Source organism: Archocentrus centrarchus, unplaced genomic scaffold (genome assembly GCF_007364275.1).
Source record: "Archocentrus centrarchus isolate MPI-CPG fArcCen1 unplaced genomic scaffold, fArcCen1 scaffold_96_ctg1, whole genome shotgun sequence".
NCBI lineage: Eukaryota > Metazoa > Chordata > Actinopteri > Cichliformes > Cichlidae > Archocentrus > Archocentrus centrarchus.
The window spans coordinates 210,363-228,123 of NW_022060305.1; the positions used below are offsets into that span (position 1 = coordinate 210,363).

At 41.5% G+C, this 17,761-nt stretch overlaps 1 protein-coding gene across 1 annotated transcript in view; it reads right to left on the reverse strand.

Annotated features, from left to right (window-relative positions):
• Positions 1-999: 999 nt before the first annotated feature.
• The window catches only part of LOC115778028 (NACHT, LRR and PYD domains-containing protein 12-like), a 44,133-nt gene continuing 27,371 nt past the window's right edge, over positions 1,000-17,761 (reverse strand). The window contains exons 5-9 of the mRNA XM_030726047.1: positions 13,958-14,131; positions 10,898-11,071; positions 3,493-3,666; positions 2,334-2,507; positions 1,000-1,492 (exon numbers count right to left, since the gene is read on the reverse strand). Coding sequence (XP_030581907.1) covers positions 1,483-1,492; positions 2,334-2,507; positions 3,493-3,666; positions 10,898-11,071; positions 13,958-14,131 — 706 coding nt within the window. The 3' untranslated portion in view covers positions 1,000-1,482. The remainder of the gene's footprint in view (positions 1,493-2,333; positions 2,508-3,492; positions 3,667-10,897; positions 11,072-13,957; positions 14,132-17,761) is intronic.

The following is a 17,761-nucleotide window of genomic DNA, read 5'->3' on the forward strand; positions in this document are numbered from 1 at the left end:
GGAAATCAGTGATAAGGGAAATAATTGATCAGTGACTGCAAACACTTTGTCCCTGTGCTGCTGTGTGTGGTACAGGTGAACACAAACACACATTTTGGACACATTTTAATCATATTCTTCACATTTTACTGGCTACATCCATATTTCAACACTGAGCATTTAAATCATTTATATCTCATTATTCTGAATCATATGCAATAATTCTGAGTGTCAGCCGAGTGTCTCTGCTGTAAACTCCCTCCAGCCTTTGGAGCAGATGAGCTCACAATAGGAGCCTCTAGTGGACATTAGAAGAACTGCAGCTACACACACACACACACACACACACACACACACACACACACACACACACACACACACACACAGTCTTAGCTATTGTAAAGGAACAGGTTCTATGTATAAATCAATCCATCCATCCATCCATCAATCCATCCGCTTCCGCTTATCCTGTTCAGGGTTGCAGGGGGGCTGGAGCCTATCCCAGCTGTCATAGGGCGAGAGGCGGGGTACACCCTAAACAGGTCGCCAGCCTGTTGCAGGGCCAACACAGATACAGACAACCTTTCACACACACATTCACACCTGTGGGCAGTTTAGACTCAGCAGGTAACCTAACCCCACTGACTGCATGTCTTTGGACTGTGGGAGGAAAGCGGAGAGAACCCACACAAACACGGGGAGAAGATGGAAACTCCACCCAGAAAGGCCCCGGTGGTGGATTCAAACCAGCACCTTCTTGCTGTGAGGCAACAGTGCTAATCAGCACGCCACCATGCTGCCCTCCTGCTCTGATATAGAACATAAATCAGATAAATAACAACAAACATACTCTAAATGATCCCATTTCAAATTATCTCACAGACACTAATGGAGAACAGGGGCCCTCCTTCTCCTCCTCTCCTCCTTTCCATCCACCTCTTCTTCCCTTCCTCTCAGCCTGTGTCCCCCCCCCCCCCCCCCCACTCCTCCTTCTCTTCCTCCTTTCCTCTTCCTCTCCTCTCAGAGATCTTCACATTAAAGATGTCCTGGCTCTTACCTCTACGCTCTCAGCCCCAATTAACCATGAAAGCCTCAAATCTTCTTTGAATGTTCTCCAAGCTGGACTTAATGACCTTAAACTTGTTGCACACTTAGTTCATGTTGTTCTCCAGAGTGACAGGTGAGAGATGCAATAACTGACACATTTCCACTGTTCACTGGTCCAATATTGAGAAAGTTACAGACCTCAGCATTTGGACAAACAACCAAGTTCTATTCAAATCACATACAGACGATTATAATAAGAAAGAAAAAATATGATCAAACTTATTTTCTGTACAGAAATACAGCTAACTTTTCTTTGTCCTTTAATGGAGACACAAAGTTCATCAGAAGATCCAGAGGAACACACGGGGATGATGGAGGACTCTGGATCATCAGGACACAGCTCATCCTCTCTCAGCACACACACCGTCCTGCTCACTCTCATCAGGACAAAGATCATCAACACCAGCTGTAGAGAGAAGAAGGAGCAGAGGTGATTAATGAGTGTTTCCAGAGACTCTCCATCAGCTGTCAGTCAGTGATGCAGCACGTCCAGTATAAAGAGCAGCAGTGGAGCAGCTGTGGAGTGTATCCAGCTTCCTCTCAGCTCTCATGTTAACATGTTGTAGTGAACACGCTGAGCTGGAAGCTCACAGACCTGCAGAGACTTTTAGCATCAATTCTGTTTCCTCTGCAGATTTCACTCAAGTCCACAGTGGAAACAAACTGCTGAGAGTCCTGAACGCTTCATTACTGCACAAACACGTCACTGATGGATTTACTGCACAAGGACACACACACAAATGTGACTCCTGGACTATAACAGAGGTTCTGCTCTGTAGAGAGACCACATGGTTACTAAATATAATGATGGTTCTCTGAAATAAGAGCCAGTGATCTGCAGGCTTCAGTCAGACTGATCTCAGAGCTGTTAGAAGAAACTGATCAGCTGTTTAGTGTTGAAATGAGAGAACAAACAGTGTGAGATCAGATGTGATGAATGAGGACCACTGTCGCTATACATGTAAGGCTGTGAGCTGGAATCCAGCTTTATTTCCTACGACATGAACACAACAACAGCGGTCGTCTTCACATCATCTCAAACACAAGATCACAACAAGCTTCTGGCTGATCTGATTGGCTGACTGTTGTGTGTCTGTCACCATTCTCCTCTCACAGCTTCACTGAGGAAAGCAGCCACTGAGAAGGCTGCAGCTTTACAGGAAACACTGGATCTTTGCTTTCATACTAACTGTGTTTAGTACAATACTGCTGAGAGCAGCACAGACTCACTCCAACCCTCTACTTACAACAGATCCTTTAGACTACAGTGTGGACTCTCCACAAGATCAGACAGCTGCTTCACAGCTGATCTCTGCAGGTCGTTTCCATTCAGGTACAGAGTTGTCAGATGGAAGGGGTTGGACTTCAGAGCTACAGCCAAAGATGAACAGCTGATCTTTGTCAAACTGCATTTATACAAACTGAAAAAGAATCAAAGATGCAGATAAAATCAGTGATGATGCACTCAGATGTGTTCAGGTGTGAAATGTGCAGCTCAGCATTACTGTGTCCTAATCAATGAACTTTTCTCTGAAATGAAAAGAGCGACTTTGTGCTTCTGTTCTTGTGGATCATCATCATGTCAGCCTTAAACACACATTATATAAATGTCAGCACAACATTTATCCATCTTTTCATGTCAGTACAGATCAATCACATGCTGCTCTGTAGGATCAATATCAACGATCAGACATTGTTTGTGAAATCACATTGAAATGAACAGAAATAGAAATATTTCTGGATCAAGTAAACTTTCTCATTTTAAACTGATCTGAGTTCAGAGGATCTTCTGCACACAGATGAGACGCTTCATCAGAAATTAGAAGCATTCATTTGGCAGTAATGGTGTATGACTGCCACCTTCTGGCAGCAATGGTGCATTACATTCTACCATCCAAGGAAAATATGTACACACACATATTTTTAGACAAATTTTGGCATAAAACATGGAGATTGTTTAGGACTTGATGAATATTATTGTAAAAATCATGTCCATCCCTAGAACAGATGCTGATAAAATGGCTGTTTAGAGCTGGCCGTCCTCCTCTTTATACAGTCTATGTGTGGAGCACTTCTAAAGATGTGTCATAACGGCCTTAACTGAGCATGCTCACAGTGACAGCAGATATTGTTCTTGTTTGTGGAAACATGAGGACACAAACAACTTTCTGCTGCCTTTTACACTTTTGTTTTTGTTCTGAGCTGGACCTGTGTGTCTGAAATAAGGCATTTATCACCATCACTGACACACTCGCCTTTCATCAAAAAACACTTCATTTCAGACAAGAAAAAAAGAAGAAGAAGAAGAAATTTCCATGTTGAAGGGAAGTTATGTCTTAAGACAAATGAGGTTCACTTGGTAAATAAGCAGATAAGACAGAATAAAAACACAGTCAGTGAACTGACCTCAGAGTCTGCAGTCTACATTCTGGACTCTCCAGAAAACCACACAGCTGCTTCACTCCTGAATCCTGCAGCTTGTTGTCACTCAGGTCTAACTCTCTCAGATGGGAGGGGTTGGACTTCAGAGCTGAGCTCAGAGACACACAGCTGATCTCTGACAGGCTGCAGCTCTCCAATCTGAACAAAGAATAAAACAAAGAGATCAAGTCAAGTCAAGTCAAGTCAAGTTTATTTATAAAGCACATTTAAAACAACGACGTTGACCAAAGTGCTGTACAAGATCTGTAACCCCAAGGACTATACTAAATAAAAATAAAAATATATAAATAAATAAATAAAATAATAAAATAAAAATAAATAAATAAAAACATTAAGAACAATAAATAACATAAGAAAATTAAAAATTAAAACGTTTAAAACAAGTACCATAAAATACCATAAAACAATCATCTAACAATCATCTAAAAGGAGGTAGCACTGCAGCCAAATCAAATCATTGATGATCAATCAGATGTGTTCAGGTTTTAAATGTGCAGCTCAGCATGATTATGACCTAATCAATGAGCTTTTCTATCAAATGAGGAGCATGAATTTGTCCTTCTGATACTGTGAATCATAATTAGCAGCTATTGCAGTGCATTTTGGGATTTGTAGTATACGTAGTGGTAGTGCGATTTATCCGCAGGGCATTAATAATAGCTATATGAAATTGTTGGGTTTGAATTTTTACTCTGTGAATAAAATAAAATAAAAAACAGATCAGGGACACGTGAGGGAAGGAAGGCCTGTGTTTCTTTTACAGAGCTCTTACTGCTGATTGGAGGAAGCTGTGGCATGAGGCCAGCTGCTTTTATGGTCTGTGATTTCCTGAACTGACAGTGCCCGTGTACATTTCTGGCTGCTCTGGGATGCGTGCCAAAGTATCCCTGGGCAAGATACTGAACCCCAAGTTTTTGTACAACGTAGGGCTGGGCGATATGGACCAAAAGTAATATTTAGCTGAATGGCCATATACGATATATATCTCAATATTTTTTCTTCCCAAAAGGTATAAACAAAAAGGCACTTCTGAGTCAAAGTTACATGTCTCAAACATCACACAGACATTTTATTAACATTCAGCTGTAGATGTACATAAGAGATTGCTCAAAAATAAACTATTGGCATACTTAAATCATAATGCTCCTCAAATAAATTAATGTTTTTTTCCTCTATGAAAAAAGACTCAGCTGTGCTATTAAGAAAAGATACAGAGCAAAATAGCAAAAGGCTGACTTATTCTTTAAAAAGAGTCTGGTGAAGTCTACTTTGCTTGAAAGTGCTTCCTCCTGTGTGTACTCCTGTACATCTAGTACTCTGTAAGTAAGTAAAGTAAGTAAAACTTTATTTATATAGCACCTTTCACAAAGTGCTTTACAATGTGCAAGTAAAATAAATAACAATAGCCGATAAGACAAATTACAAGATTTAACTATTCAATTTTCAATTTTATTTATATAGCGCCAAATCACAACAAACTGTCGCCTCAAGGCGCTTTGTATTGTGGGTAAAGACCCTACAATAATACAGAGAAAACCCAACAGTCAAAACGACCCCCTATGAGCAAGCACTTGGCGACAGTGGAAAGGAAAAACTCCCTTTTAACAGGAAGAAACCTCCAGCAGAACCAGGCTCAGGGAGGGGCAGTCATCTGCCGCGACCGGTTGGGCTGAGGGGAGAGAAAGACATGCTGTGGAAGAGAGCCAGAGATTAATATCAATTAATGATTAAATGCAGAGTGGAGTATAAACAAAGTAAATAAGGTGAATGAGAAACAGTGCATTATGTGAACCCCCCAGCAGACTAGGCCTATAGCAGCATAACTAAGGGATGGTTCAGGGTCACCTGATCCAGCCCTAACTATAAGCTTTATCATAAAGGAAAGTTTTAAGCCTAATCTTAAAAATAGAGAGGGTGTCTGTCTCCTGAATCCAAGCTGGAAGCTGGTTCCACAGAAGAGGCGCCTGAAAGCTGAAGGCTCTGCCTCCCATTCTACTCTTAAGTATCCTAGGAACCACAAGTAAGCCAGCAGTCTGAGAGCGAAGTGCTCTATTGGGGGGGTATGGTACTATGAGGTCTTTGAGATAAGATGGTGCCTGATTATTCAAGACCTTGTATGTGAGGAGAAGAACTTTAAATTCTATTCTAGATTTAACAGGGAGCCAATGAAGAGAAGCCAATATGGGAGAAATCTGCTCTCTCTTTCTAGTCCCTGTCAGTACTCTAGCTGCAGCATTTTGGATCAGCTGAAGGCTTTTCAGAAAGCTTTTAGGACAGCCTGATAATAATGAATTACAATAATCCAGCCTAGAAGTAATAAATGCATGAATGAGCTTTTCAGCATCACTCTGAGAAAGGATGTTTCTAATTTTAGAAATATTGCGCAAATGCAAAAAAGCGGTCCTACATATTTGTTTAATATGTGCATTGAAGGACATATCCTGGTCAAAAATGACTCCAAGATTTCTCACAGTGTTACTGGAGGCCAAAGTAATGCCATCCAGAGTAAGTATCTGGTTAGACACCATGTTTCTAAGATTTGTGGGGCCGAGAACAAGAATTTCAGTTTTATCTGAATTTAGAAGCAGGAAATTAGAGGTCATCCAGGCCTTAATATCTTTAAGACATTCCTGCAGTTTAACTAATTGATGTGTGTCATCTGGCTTCATTGATAGGTAAAGCTGAGTATCATCTGCATAACAATGAAAATTGATGCAGTGCTTTCTAATAATACTGCCTAAGGGAAGCATGTATAATGTAAATAAAATTGGTCCTAGCACAGAACCCTGTGGAACTCCACAATTAACCTTACTGTCTGAAGAAGACTCCCCATTTACATGAACAAATTGGAGTCTATGAGATAAATATGATTCAAACCACTGCAGTGCAGTACCTTTAATACCTTTAGCAAGCTCTAATCTCTGTAATAAAATGTTATGGTCAACAGTATCAAAAGCTGCACTGAGGTCCAACAGGACAAGAACAGAGATGAGTCCACTGTCAGAGGCTCTAAGAAGATCATTTGTACTAAAAGCTTGTCTGAATAAAAGTGTCTTAAGCTGCTTTTTAAAAGAATCAACAGATTCGGCCATACGGAGAGACAACGGCAGGGCATTCCACAGCCTGGGGGCTACTACCTGAAAGGACCGGTCACCCCGGGTTTTAAACCGGGTCTTAGGTACCCTCAGGAGGTTCTGGCTTGAGGACCGAAGAGCGCGGCCTGAAGACAAAGCGGTCAACATTTCGGTGATGTATTGGGGGGCCTGTCCATTAAAAGCTCTGAAAGTCAAGACTAAAATTTTGAAATCAATTCTAAATTTTACAGGTAGCCAATGTAGAGAGGATGAAACGGGTGTAATGTGTGCCCTTCTGTTGGTTCCTGTCAAAAGCCAGCACTGCAGACGAGTTACAGCAGATTTATTAAAACAGGTAAAAAAGAGAATTACAATAATCTAAACAAGAGGAAATAAAAGCGTGATAATCATCTCTATGTCAGATTCGGATAAAATTGACCTCAACTTAGAAATATTCCTCAAATGATAGAAGCAACTTTTTACCAGATGTCTTGAGTGTCTGTCCAGAGACATTGACTGGTCAAACAGAACACCAAGGTTTCCGAGGCTGGGCTGGGAGGAGGAGCCCAGAGAACCAAGGTGTTGTTTGATCCAAGACACCATTTGTTCCGGTGCAATGATCAGGGTTTCAGTCTTACAAGAATTTAACTGAAGGCAGTTGTTAGCTAGCCAGTCCTTAATACAAGAGACACAATTACATAAGTCATCAAGCTTGTGTAATTCAGAATCACTGAAGGAACCGTACAGTTGAATGTCATCAGCATACAAATGGTAAGACACCTTATTAAAGCTACTGATAATCTTACCAAGGGGGCTGATGTATGATAGGAACAAAATGGGACCTAGGCCTGAACCTTGAGGAACGCCATGCAGGAAGGGAGTGACTTTGGACATTACGTTATTTGCAAACACGGAAAAGGTTCTATTGCTCAGATAGAAGGAAAACCACTTAAGAACAGTTCCAGAAATTTTTATCTCATTCTGCAATCGGTGTAACAGGATTTTGTGGTCCACTGTGTCAAAAGCAGATGACAAATCTGATAGAACCAATACAGTGTACTGACCAGAGTCTGCAGCCATCAATATGTCATTTCAGACTTTTAACAAGGCAGTCTCAGTAGAGTGCATCTTATGAAAACCACACTAAATCATATCAAGGATATTATTACTTTCCAAGAAAGTAGTCAGCTGCCCAGCCACTACCTTCTCCACAACTTTTGCAAGAAAAGGCAATTTTGATATAGGCCTGTAGTTGCTTAGATCAGTAGGGTCCAAATTTGGGTTTTTCAAAATAGGACTTAATGCTGCTTGTTTTAAAAAGCATGCAACTGACCCAGTTGAAAAAGAAATGTTAATCAGCTTGACAACATATGGGCCAACCAGGGTTATTATAGTTAACGAAAACAAACGAAATAATGAAAACTGAAATTGAAAAAACATTGTCATTAACTGAAATAAATAAAAACTACAATTAAAAGGAAAAAATGATAACTAACTAAAACTGTATTGTGAGTTTAAAAAACTAACTGAAATTATTGTGGATTGATCAGTTTTCCGCTCTCCAAGTGTAAGCTAGGAGCACCGTCAGGCGTGTGCACGAGAAAGCGGCAGAGTCGCTCTGAACCGACGGGGTTCAGAGCGGGTCCACGCTGCCGCAACGCTGTGATTAACCTGTTCAGTTCTTGTGCGTTTCCGTCTACTTTATCAGTGAGAGAATAACAATCAGGAATAATAATCAAAGCATCAGTATAAGGACTCACAAATGTCAGCAAATTCCTGGAGGGAGACTGCTAAAACTGACGGAATGGACGTGAGGAAATGAAGGAAGTGGAAAAACAGGGACAAATATGTTTACAGCCAGAAAACTGAGCACAAAGAGCGAGGACCAAAAAAAGTCCCAGCTGGCACCGCAGCACACGACCAGGTAATTAACACACACAACACACACAGCTACACAAACATAAATGCGGACATGAGGTCGGTTGTGTACAGAGGATGAAAAAACCCTGCAAGTCTAATCAGCGAGCATCTAACCAAGCTAGCTCCAAAACAGAAGCAGCTTCGGGTGTTGGAGAACATCAGGATGCAGCTGGATTTGACCTTTGACTCCTTCAAAGAGTTTGTTTTTGTCAAACACCACATGTAGGTGTTGTTAATCTACTGCACTCACACTGAACTTTACGGGTGAAGCGGTGAGGGAGAGAGGCGGGGCAGTATGAACTTGTACAGAAACAAACTGGTAGAAAAGAAAGGTGAACTGGTGGATCTACAAGTATGAGTGTAACACGACTATATTGATATAAACTACAGTGGCTTGCAAAACTATTCATACCCCTTGAACTTTTCTATATTGTGTTACATTACAACCACAAACATAAATATATTTCACTGGAATTTAATGTGAAAGACCAACACAATATGGTATACAATTGTGAGGTCAAACCTGATTTTTTTAACTTTTGTTTCAGGGAGAAGTGTAATAGGTGAATAGAAGAAAAAAATATAATAAAGGAAAATAAAAATAATAATAGGGTAAAATGTAAATAAAAAATAGTGGACAGGGAAAACTGAATCGATGTCACATGACCCGCCCCGTGCCGTTCAAACACATTAACACGGAAGCTGAAACAGAACGAGAGTGGAGTACGCCGGAGGATTTGTGCAAATACATCTAAACATTGGAGAGGCAGCCGGTAAGAGCGTACAATGCTTCTGTTAGAAGTGGGCCTCATAGGTGCAGCGCTGCTAATAGTCATGTGAGTGTGCTTTGACGGTTGTTGTTGTTTACATGTGGCGTTTAGCGTCTGAGATTCCGCTGGGCTAGTGATCATCATATTCAGTTGTAAATTGATTCGGGTTACAGTTTTAACAGTGTTTGTAATATGGCTATGAGTTGTCACAATCAAGGTTGTTGGTTATATGTCCTGGTGAATTTTATATATAGTGAAGATAAGAGCGGTCATTTTAAATGGGCATATTTTTAATGGGAGTACTTTTCTATGGGAGTTTATGTGTATTGTTGGTGGGGTACTTTTATTTATATTAAGCCATGTGCGTATAAGTGTGCACGGGTTTGTGTTGATTGTTTGTATTTGTATATGTTTGTTTCCTTTAAAGGTTTTTCACCTAACTTACTGCACTACGAATGTGACTGCATGTTACCCCTTGTAAATTCCAAGTAAAAGAAAGGAAAACAAAAAGGAGGATGGTCAGTGTTAAGTAATTCCGAGTGAAACCCAGTTATCCTAAACTCCAGAAGATGTCTTCATTTTTTCAAGTTGGGGAAAGTTGCACAGAATTTGAGACAACTTGACAACAATTGTGAAGTGGAATGAAAAGTATACATGATTCAAAACATTTTTTACAAATAAAAAACTGAAAAGTGCGGTGTGCAAAAGTATTGAGCCCCCCTGAGTCAATACTTTGTGGAACCACCTTTTGCTGCAATTACAGCTGCAAGTCTTTTAGGGTATGTCTCCACCAGCTTTGCACATCTAGTGACTGAAATTTTTGCCCATTCTTCTTTGCAAAAAAGCTCAAGCTCAGTCAGATTAGATGGAGAGCGTTTGTGAACAGCAGTTTTCAGATCTTGCCACAAATTCTCGATTGGGTTTAGGTCTGGACTTTGACTGGGCCATTCTAACACATGAATATGTTTGGTTTGAAACCATTCCATTGTAGCCCTGGCTTTATGTTTAGGGTCGTTGTCTTAAGTCTTTTGCAGACTCCAACAGGTTTTCTTCCAAGATTGCCCTGTATTTGCCTCCATCCATCTTCCCATCAACTCTGACCAACTTCCCTGTCCCTGCTGAAGAGAAGCAGCCCCAGAGCATGATGCTCTGGCATGATTCTCCGCCACACATAGCATTTTGCATTTTGGCCAAAAAGTTCAATTTTGGTCTCATCTTATATTGCATATGAAACTATATTGATATATCTTAAAAACTCGATATATTGCCCAGCCCTACTCCAACGCAAGTGTTGGAGTATGAATGTGTGGATGTTAGACAGTAAGCACTTAGCTTAGTTTCATTGATTGAATGGGTGAATGCAAACAAGTTGTATAAGTTCTTTGAGTGCTCAGTTAGAGTAGAAAAGTGCTAGATAAGAACTAGTCCATTTACCATCACTGACACACTCGCCTTTCATCAAAACACACTTCATTTCAGACAAGAAAAAAAGAAGAAGAAGAAGAAATTTCCATGTTGAAGGGAAGTTATGTCTGAAGACAAATGAGGTTCACTTGGTAAATAAGCAGATAAGACAGAGAATAGAAACACAGTCAGTGAACTGACCTCAGAGTCTGCAGTCTACATTCTGGACTCTCCAGAAAACCACACAGCTGCTTCACTCCTGAATCCTGCAGCTTGTTGAAACTCAGGTCCAGCTCTCTCAGATGGGAGGGGTTGGACTTCAGAGCTGAGCTCAGAGACACACAGCTGATCTCTGACAGGCTGCAGATCCTCAAGCTGAACAAAGAATAAAACAAAGAGATCAAATCATTGATGATCAATCAGATGTGTTCAGGTTTTAAATGTGCAGCTCAGCATGATTATGACCTAATCAATGAGCTTTTCTATCAATGAGGAGCATGAATTTGTCCTTCTGATACTGTGAATCATAATCATGTCAGCTTTCTACACACAGCATCCAGATGAAGTTTTTGGCTCAGTTCAATCATGAAGATCTACCTGCTGACCTGCATTCCTGTCATTGGGCTGCTTCTCTCTTATTTCCATCATTTCCACTTTCCCATACCATCAAACTCAATTCTGTCCTCATCAGCTGTTCCAATAATCTTACCCGCCTTTGTGAGCGCATCACTTCCTGTTTCCTGTCCTTTCAAACTCAGAGTCATTCTGTCATTCTGCCTTTCACACTCATTTGTGCAACAGCCGTCCTCAGAGAGCCTCATCCAAGCAGGGCCGGATCTAGACTGCTATGTTTGGGTGGGCAGCTAAAAATTATTGGTGGGCGACTTTGTTGAGATGAAGACTGGAGGTTTGAGCAGCCGACTAGTGACCTGCAGGTTGCTGGTTTGAGTCCCTGTTCAGACGGTGCCATCTCTGTATCTCTGTGTATCACAACACATCCAACCACAAAAGCTGCTACAACAGGTCAGTGAGAACTACACAGAAAAATAAAACTAGCAGAAAAACTAAACTGGCTCAGCTGCACATGATAGAGCAGGTTACAACTCTGTGTGTGTGTGTGTGTGTGTGTGTGTGTGTGTGTGTGTGTGTGTGTGTGTGTGTGTGTGTGTGTGTGTGTGTGTGTGTGTGTGTGTGTGTGTGTGTGTGGGGCTGTAGGCTGACCATCCAATCACACATTAGAAACTGTATTCATAGTTTCTGTGCTGCTTTTTCCTCCGGCTGAACAAAGGGACATTTTTAGCTTTTGGTGGGCTCAGTTCACTCTGATCCACTGCTCCAACCTGCCGAGCAACCACGTCTCCATCTGCTCCACCGCCACCATCAACACGGAGACTCCAGAGGCGGCATTACGAAGCAGGATTCCCTCCTATCCAGGTAACTTCAGGGTTGACCCTGGGTTTTCTGCACTATGAAGGTGGCTCACTTCTTACAGAGGGTTATTGCCATGGTAACATATGCTGTCAACCTAATTTGCTCCACAGCAGGTTACTGACCAATCCGCTCTCTGGAAAATAGCGCCACCATTCCTGAAAGATGTCTCAGAGCTCTGTGTGCAGACAGTAGGAGGGTCTAAAGTCTTTGTGTTTCCCTGATGAGCATCAGTAGATTCTTAGATGAAACTTTGTTCATTGAGTATTTGCAAGCAGTTTGATTGTTTTATAAGCAATAATTAATGATCCTAAAACAGGACTCCTACACTGTATTTGCTGACCTCTGATCAGCTTTGCATGTAGTCCAAGCCTACATTCGAATTCTGGTTTTATTTTCTCAGACCGTTAAACACTACAGAGGCTGCAGCTGAAGAATCAAAACTAAAATCAGATTTGAAACTTTGATGAAATAATTATAATCCATCAGATTCTCCCATGTCTCAGTGATAGAGTTGTGATATTGATGAGTCTGTTAACGCTTTCTTTCCTGTCTTCATTTAGCTTCATCTTCAATAATAAAGCAGGTCTTTTCCAGACTTACTGGACAAAGTGTTTAAAGTGCACACTTTTAATATTATGTTACTCTGCAGAGCGTTTCCTCTCACACACACTCAAAGCACTGCTTTGTCTGCAGTAGCTGTGTTGCTTTCAGTCGTACTGTGTGTGTAACGTCTTCAAATTTTTCCCATAGTAGAGCATCATCTTCCACGCAGGGGAAACCCTGGGTTAACTTAGCCAGCTGATTACCAGCTTGGTGTGACTGCTTATCCTGATTGCCAATGTTAGGATAAGTGAATCCAGATATCAGAGAGATATCCTGGGTATGTTGAAGTGGCTTCATAGTCCAGGCCTCAGGGGTCCTGTCCTCCTTTCTGCACTCACAAACATACACTACATTTAATATTCTCTGTCTGCAAGGCTGCGAGCTGCTGTGAGTTTCCAATATTTCAAAAATGCTTTCCACAGGTTTGTGAGGTCAGGAATGCATTCAGTGTTTGTTAGCTTTAAGGACAAATGCATTGTGTTTTTGTGAGCAGCTTTGGGTGTGGACAAATGTGCAACTGTTCACATTGAAATTATCAAATGTGAGAAAAGAGACATTTTACAGGGTTTGGTAGAGGCTGCAGCTGATTCAGTCCTTTAGACTGAAGTGTGAGTGCTGCTCAGATGGAGTCTAAGCCCTCAGCAGTACTCGGGCCGCTCCTTTAGAAAGCTGCTGCTGCTTCAGAAGCTCCACAGAGAATCATTCTCCTCTCTTTAACAACGGGGCTGCTGGCCTACTGCTGCTGAGGCTTCATACATCACACCTGATTCTGCTGCCAACCTCTCACTTCAACAGGTACACTGAGGTAAGTACAGCATATAGTTCTACTTAGAGTTCAGCATACAGCTCTATGAGCTCAGTACTCACTGGAGTGTAACGGCCAACATAGTTTGATTACACAGGCTCGAATTACTGCAGTAAGTTTTGGTTTTACTCCTGACTCTTATCTCCTTATTGAAACGAGGCTTCACTCTGAATAATTCCCAACATGTAAGTGAAAATAAGACGTGGTCAGAGCTGAGATCAGATGAATTAATGGTTATGGTTTTGATCTGTTTTTATTAAAGAAAAGGATATGATCGTGTTAATGAGCACACGTGTCTCTGCTCTGTAGTTTAAACTCTTTGTGATCCTTTTTCTATCAGCTCAGAGCATTTGTTGTAACCTAAAAACTCTGTATCTCCATTTTTCATAACTCTGTTAATCAGCAACAGTCAGTGAACTCACCTCAGAGTCTCCAGTTTACAGTTTGGACTCTTTAATCCAGCAGACAACAGCTTCACTCCTGAACCCTGCAGCTTGTTTTTACTCAGGTCCAGATCTGTCAGATGGGAGGGGGTGGACTTCAGAGCAGAAGCTACAACTTCACAGTGAGTCTCTGAGAGTCCACAGTTAGAAAGTCTGAAACACAAGAAAAGCAACTTAAAGTGATTTTAGAAACAGAACACAGAGAACAACCAAAGATAGGAAAACATGACAGACTTTTTAATAATAATAATAATAATAATGATCATGGTCCTCCAGCATGACCTCTCTCACACAGAGTGTAGCAGCTCATTTGCTGTTCTTAGAATAAAATTACAAAATTGAGATAAAATGCCATAAACAATATCAAATTAAAGAGGAAAGAAGACCCACTTTGCTATATGATAAAAGTCATTTAGCTCAGCTGGAAACTTTTTTTGGTACCAGTTTTAAGCCTAATCTTAAAAATAGAGAGGGTGTCTGTCTCCTGAATCCAAGCTGGGAGCTGGTTCCACAGAAGAGGGGCCTGAAAGCTGAAGGCTCTGCTTCCCATTCTACTCTTAGGTATCTGAGGAACCACAAGTAAGCCAGCAGTCTGAGAGAGAAGTGCTCTGTTGGGGTGATATGGTACTATGAGGTCTTTAAGCTAAGATGGGGCCTGATTATTCAGGACTATTAAGGCGATTGGCCTATAATTAGCTAAGACAGCTGAGTCAAGTGATGCCTTCTGAAGTAATGGTTTAAGTACTACCACCATAAAAGCATGTGGTACGTAGCCCATTAATAAAGATCGATTGATCATTTTTAAGATTGAAGCATTAATTAATGGAAGGACTTCTTTGAGCAGTCTTGTAGGAATGGGGTCTAATAAACATGTTGCTGGTTTGGATGAGGTAACTATTGAAGTTAACACAGAAAAATCAATCAGAGAGAAAGAATAAATAAATATCAGCAGTACTGAAAGTAGCTGAACATAAAGATACGTCTGTGAGATGGTTATGAATTTTTTTCTATAATGGTTCAAATTTTATTTGTGAAGAAATGAATGAAGGCATTAATAGTTAAAGTGAAAGGAATACTTGGCTCAACAGAGCTCTGACTCTTCTTTTTAGGACTACGCTTCCTCCTCACACCCAAGTCAGGAAAAGGATTTTCCAGGGTGTGGAGCTGAGCCTCCAATTCACTGAGTCTGGCCTCCAAGGCTACAAACAGGCTACATATGTTACAAGTATCGTTACTGCTAAAGGAGACCGAGGAGGAACTAAACATCTGACACACAAAGCAGGAAAGTGCAGGAGGGACAGGCGAGGAAGCCATATATACCTAGACGCCACATTGAGCGAGTGGGCCTGTTGCTGTGACACGTCAGCGTGTCCGCCATAATGGATGTGGCAGATATGCACTGTAAACTAATACAAATGAGCAGAACTTGGACTGAACTTCATAAAGTGCCTTTCTACAAAGTTATTTAAGTTAGTACGTTTCATTCACACATTCAGATATTTCTTTGAACAAGAAAAAGCCACCGGCAGAACCAGGCTCAGGGAGGGGCAGTCATCTGCCACGACGGGTTGGGCTGAGGGGAGAGAGACAGGACAAAAGACATGCTGTGGAAGAGAGACAGAGATTAACCCTTTAATTTGGAACCAGTTGTCAGCTACAGGATTTTTCAGTGTGTTTTTAAATTACCATAGCTCTTGAACCATTTACTCAATTGAAACGGTTTCTGAAAAGCAGAGACTCTGCGCTTTTCTGCAATATTAGGATCATTATGGTAATATCAGGCACTGGGTTTGATTCCACCTCGGCCCAGGCCTCTCTCTCTGTGTGGAGTTTGCATGTTCTCCTCGTGTCTGCGTGGGTTTCCTCCCACAGTCCAAAGACATGCACTTACTGGGGTTAGATTAACTGGCTACTCTAAATTGCCCATAGGTGTGAATGAGAGGATGAAGGTGTGTGTGTGGCTGTTGTCTGTCTCTCTGTGTTGGCCCTGCAACAGGCTGGCGACCTGTACAGGGTGCACCCTGCCTCTCGCCCTATGTCAGCTGGGATAGGCTCCAGCCCCCTCCCCCCGCGACCCTGAACAGGATAAGTGGAAGTGATTGGATGGATGGATGGTTTCACAGCAGTCCCAGGAATAACAATGATTGTTGACAGAAGTGCGAGTGAGTGATAGTGAGAGGTCTCAGGAGAAAACATACATTTTAGTCGACATATGAGTGTTTTTTACCGTTTTTGTTGATTGGGTGATTGGGTTTATGTTATCAGGGTGATAACATAAACTTTTATTTACATAGAAGACAATGTCTAACAAATGTTCCGGGATGTTTGGGAGAGGAATGCCAATCCTTTGTTCTCTCAGTCTCTCTCCCAGAACAATGTTAGTTCCTAACTTATATACCACAGAGGTGTACCCCCAACACGTGGTTTACATTGCCCATGCTCCATGCCTAGAACCAGTTTCAGCCAGTTTTCAGCAAAGACAGGAAGTCTTGGAATACCTTTCCTTATTTGGTCATAGGAGAAAAGGTAATAGGTAAAGGGCCTCAGCTAAGAAGTCCACAGCTATAATCCATATGGCTTAAAATGATAAATAAAACTAAATGATTTGCTGGATTCCAAGCTTGCCCTGATTTAATTTTATTTTTGTTTTTAATAAATGCATGTTTTTTACTTACTCCTTGGTTGCCTCCCACTTTTTTTTTGTTGTTGTTGTTTTTTTGTTGTTTTTAAGCTGCCCTCTGCCTGGTTTGAATGAACCGCCCCCTCTTCCACGTAACAAATGGCGTTGTCAGCAGGATCAGTTTCCAGAGCAGCTGGGGGTAGCCAAGGAGGTTAGCTAAGATTGTAGTATCTGTGTTCCTGGTGCTAACCATGCATTTAGATTAAATGCCCTGTTGGAAAGACTTAAAGATGAAGATGATGGAATGTAATGGTTGCTGTTTTCCCTGGTTGAAGTCTGTGAGAAAGGGATGTGTGGGGAAGAGTTTCATTTGGCACAGAAGTATTTAGGTAATGTCCAATCATGGGGACGTCATCAAAGGAGTTGAGCCTCAGGGAGTGTTTGGTTTAGGATCTTGGGTTGTTGCTGGGCAGCAGTGCTTGAGGAGAAGCATGGAGCCCAGGCTACACTTGGTGAGACGCCAGCACTCCTTGACTGTGAGTAGCCGGTGATGTGAGGATCCCTTATGCTAGCTATGCTAAATAAGACATGAAATCAGGTGATGAACAGGTTACATAAATGTGGAAATGAGACTATATCAAACACCTTTTGCTTTAACGTTCTTCCAGGATGAGAAAATTGCTGAGACCAGACTGTAATTGATGCCCTATCTGACACTCAGTGGTGAGTGTGGCAGGGACTGTGAAGATTTTAGTATGAGGGGATGTGATGTGGCAGAAGTAATTTTAATGTTTTGTGTTTTATCACTACAAGTCCCCAGGATTTCGACCTCCCCCCTCAAGTCCTGAAAGAGGGTCAAAAGACCCTTAGTCCAAACTGACGACTCTGATGGCTCCAATTAGCATCCCTTCAATTGTAAATGTGGCCATTGCCTGAGGAATCAGCAGGGGGGGAGGAGAGCGACCTCAAAAAAGCATTTCACTCTTCTGTACCGTCAGGCCAAAAGGTAGGAGTGTGAATAGTCCATGTTGGGGTTGGGTGGGATCTTTGATGGAGGCAGCTCTACAGTAGACTCTCCTGTAGGTAATGCTCTGCAGAGAGGGTTGTACATATAGTTTGCAAAACATACAATCTGTTTCAAGAAATATGCAAAGGTTTTTCTA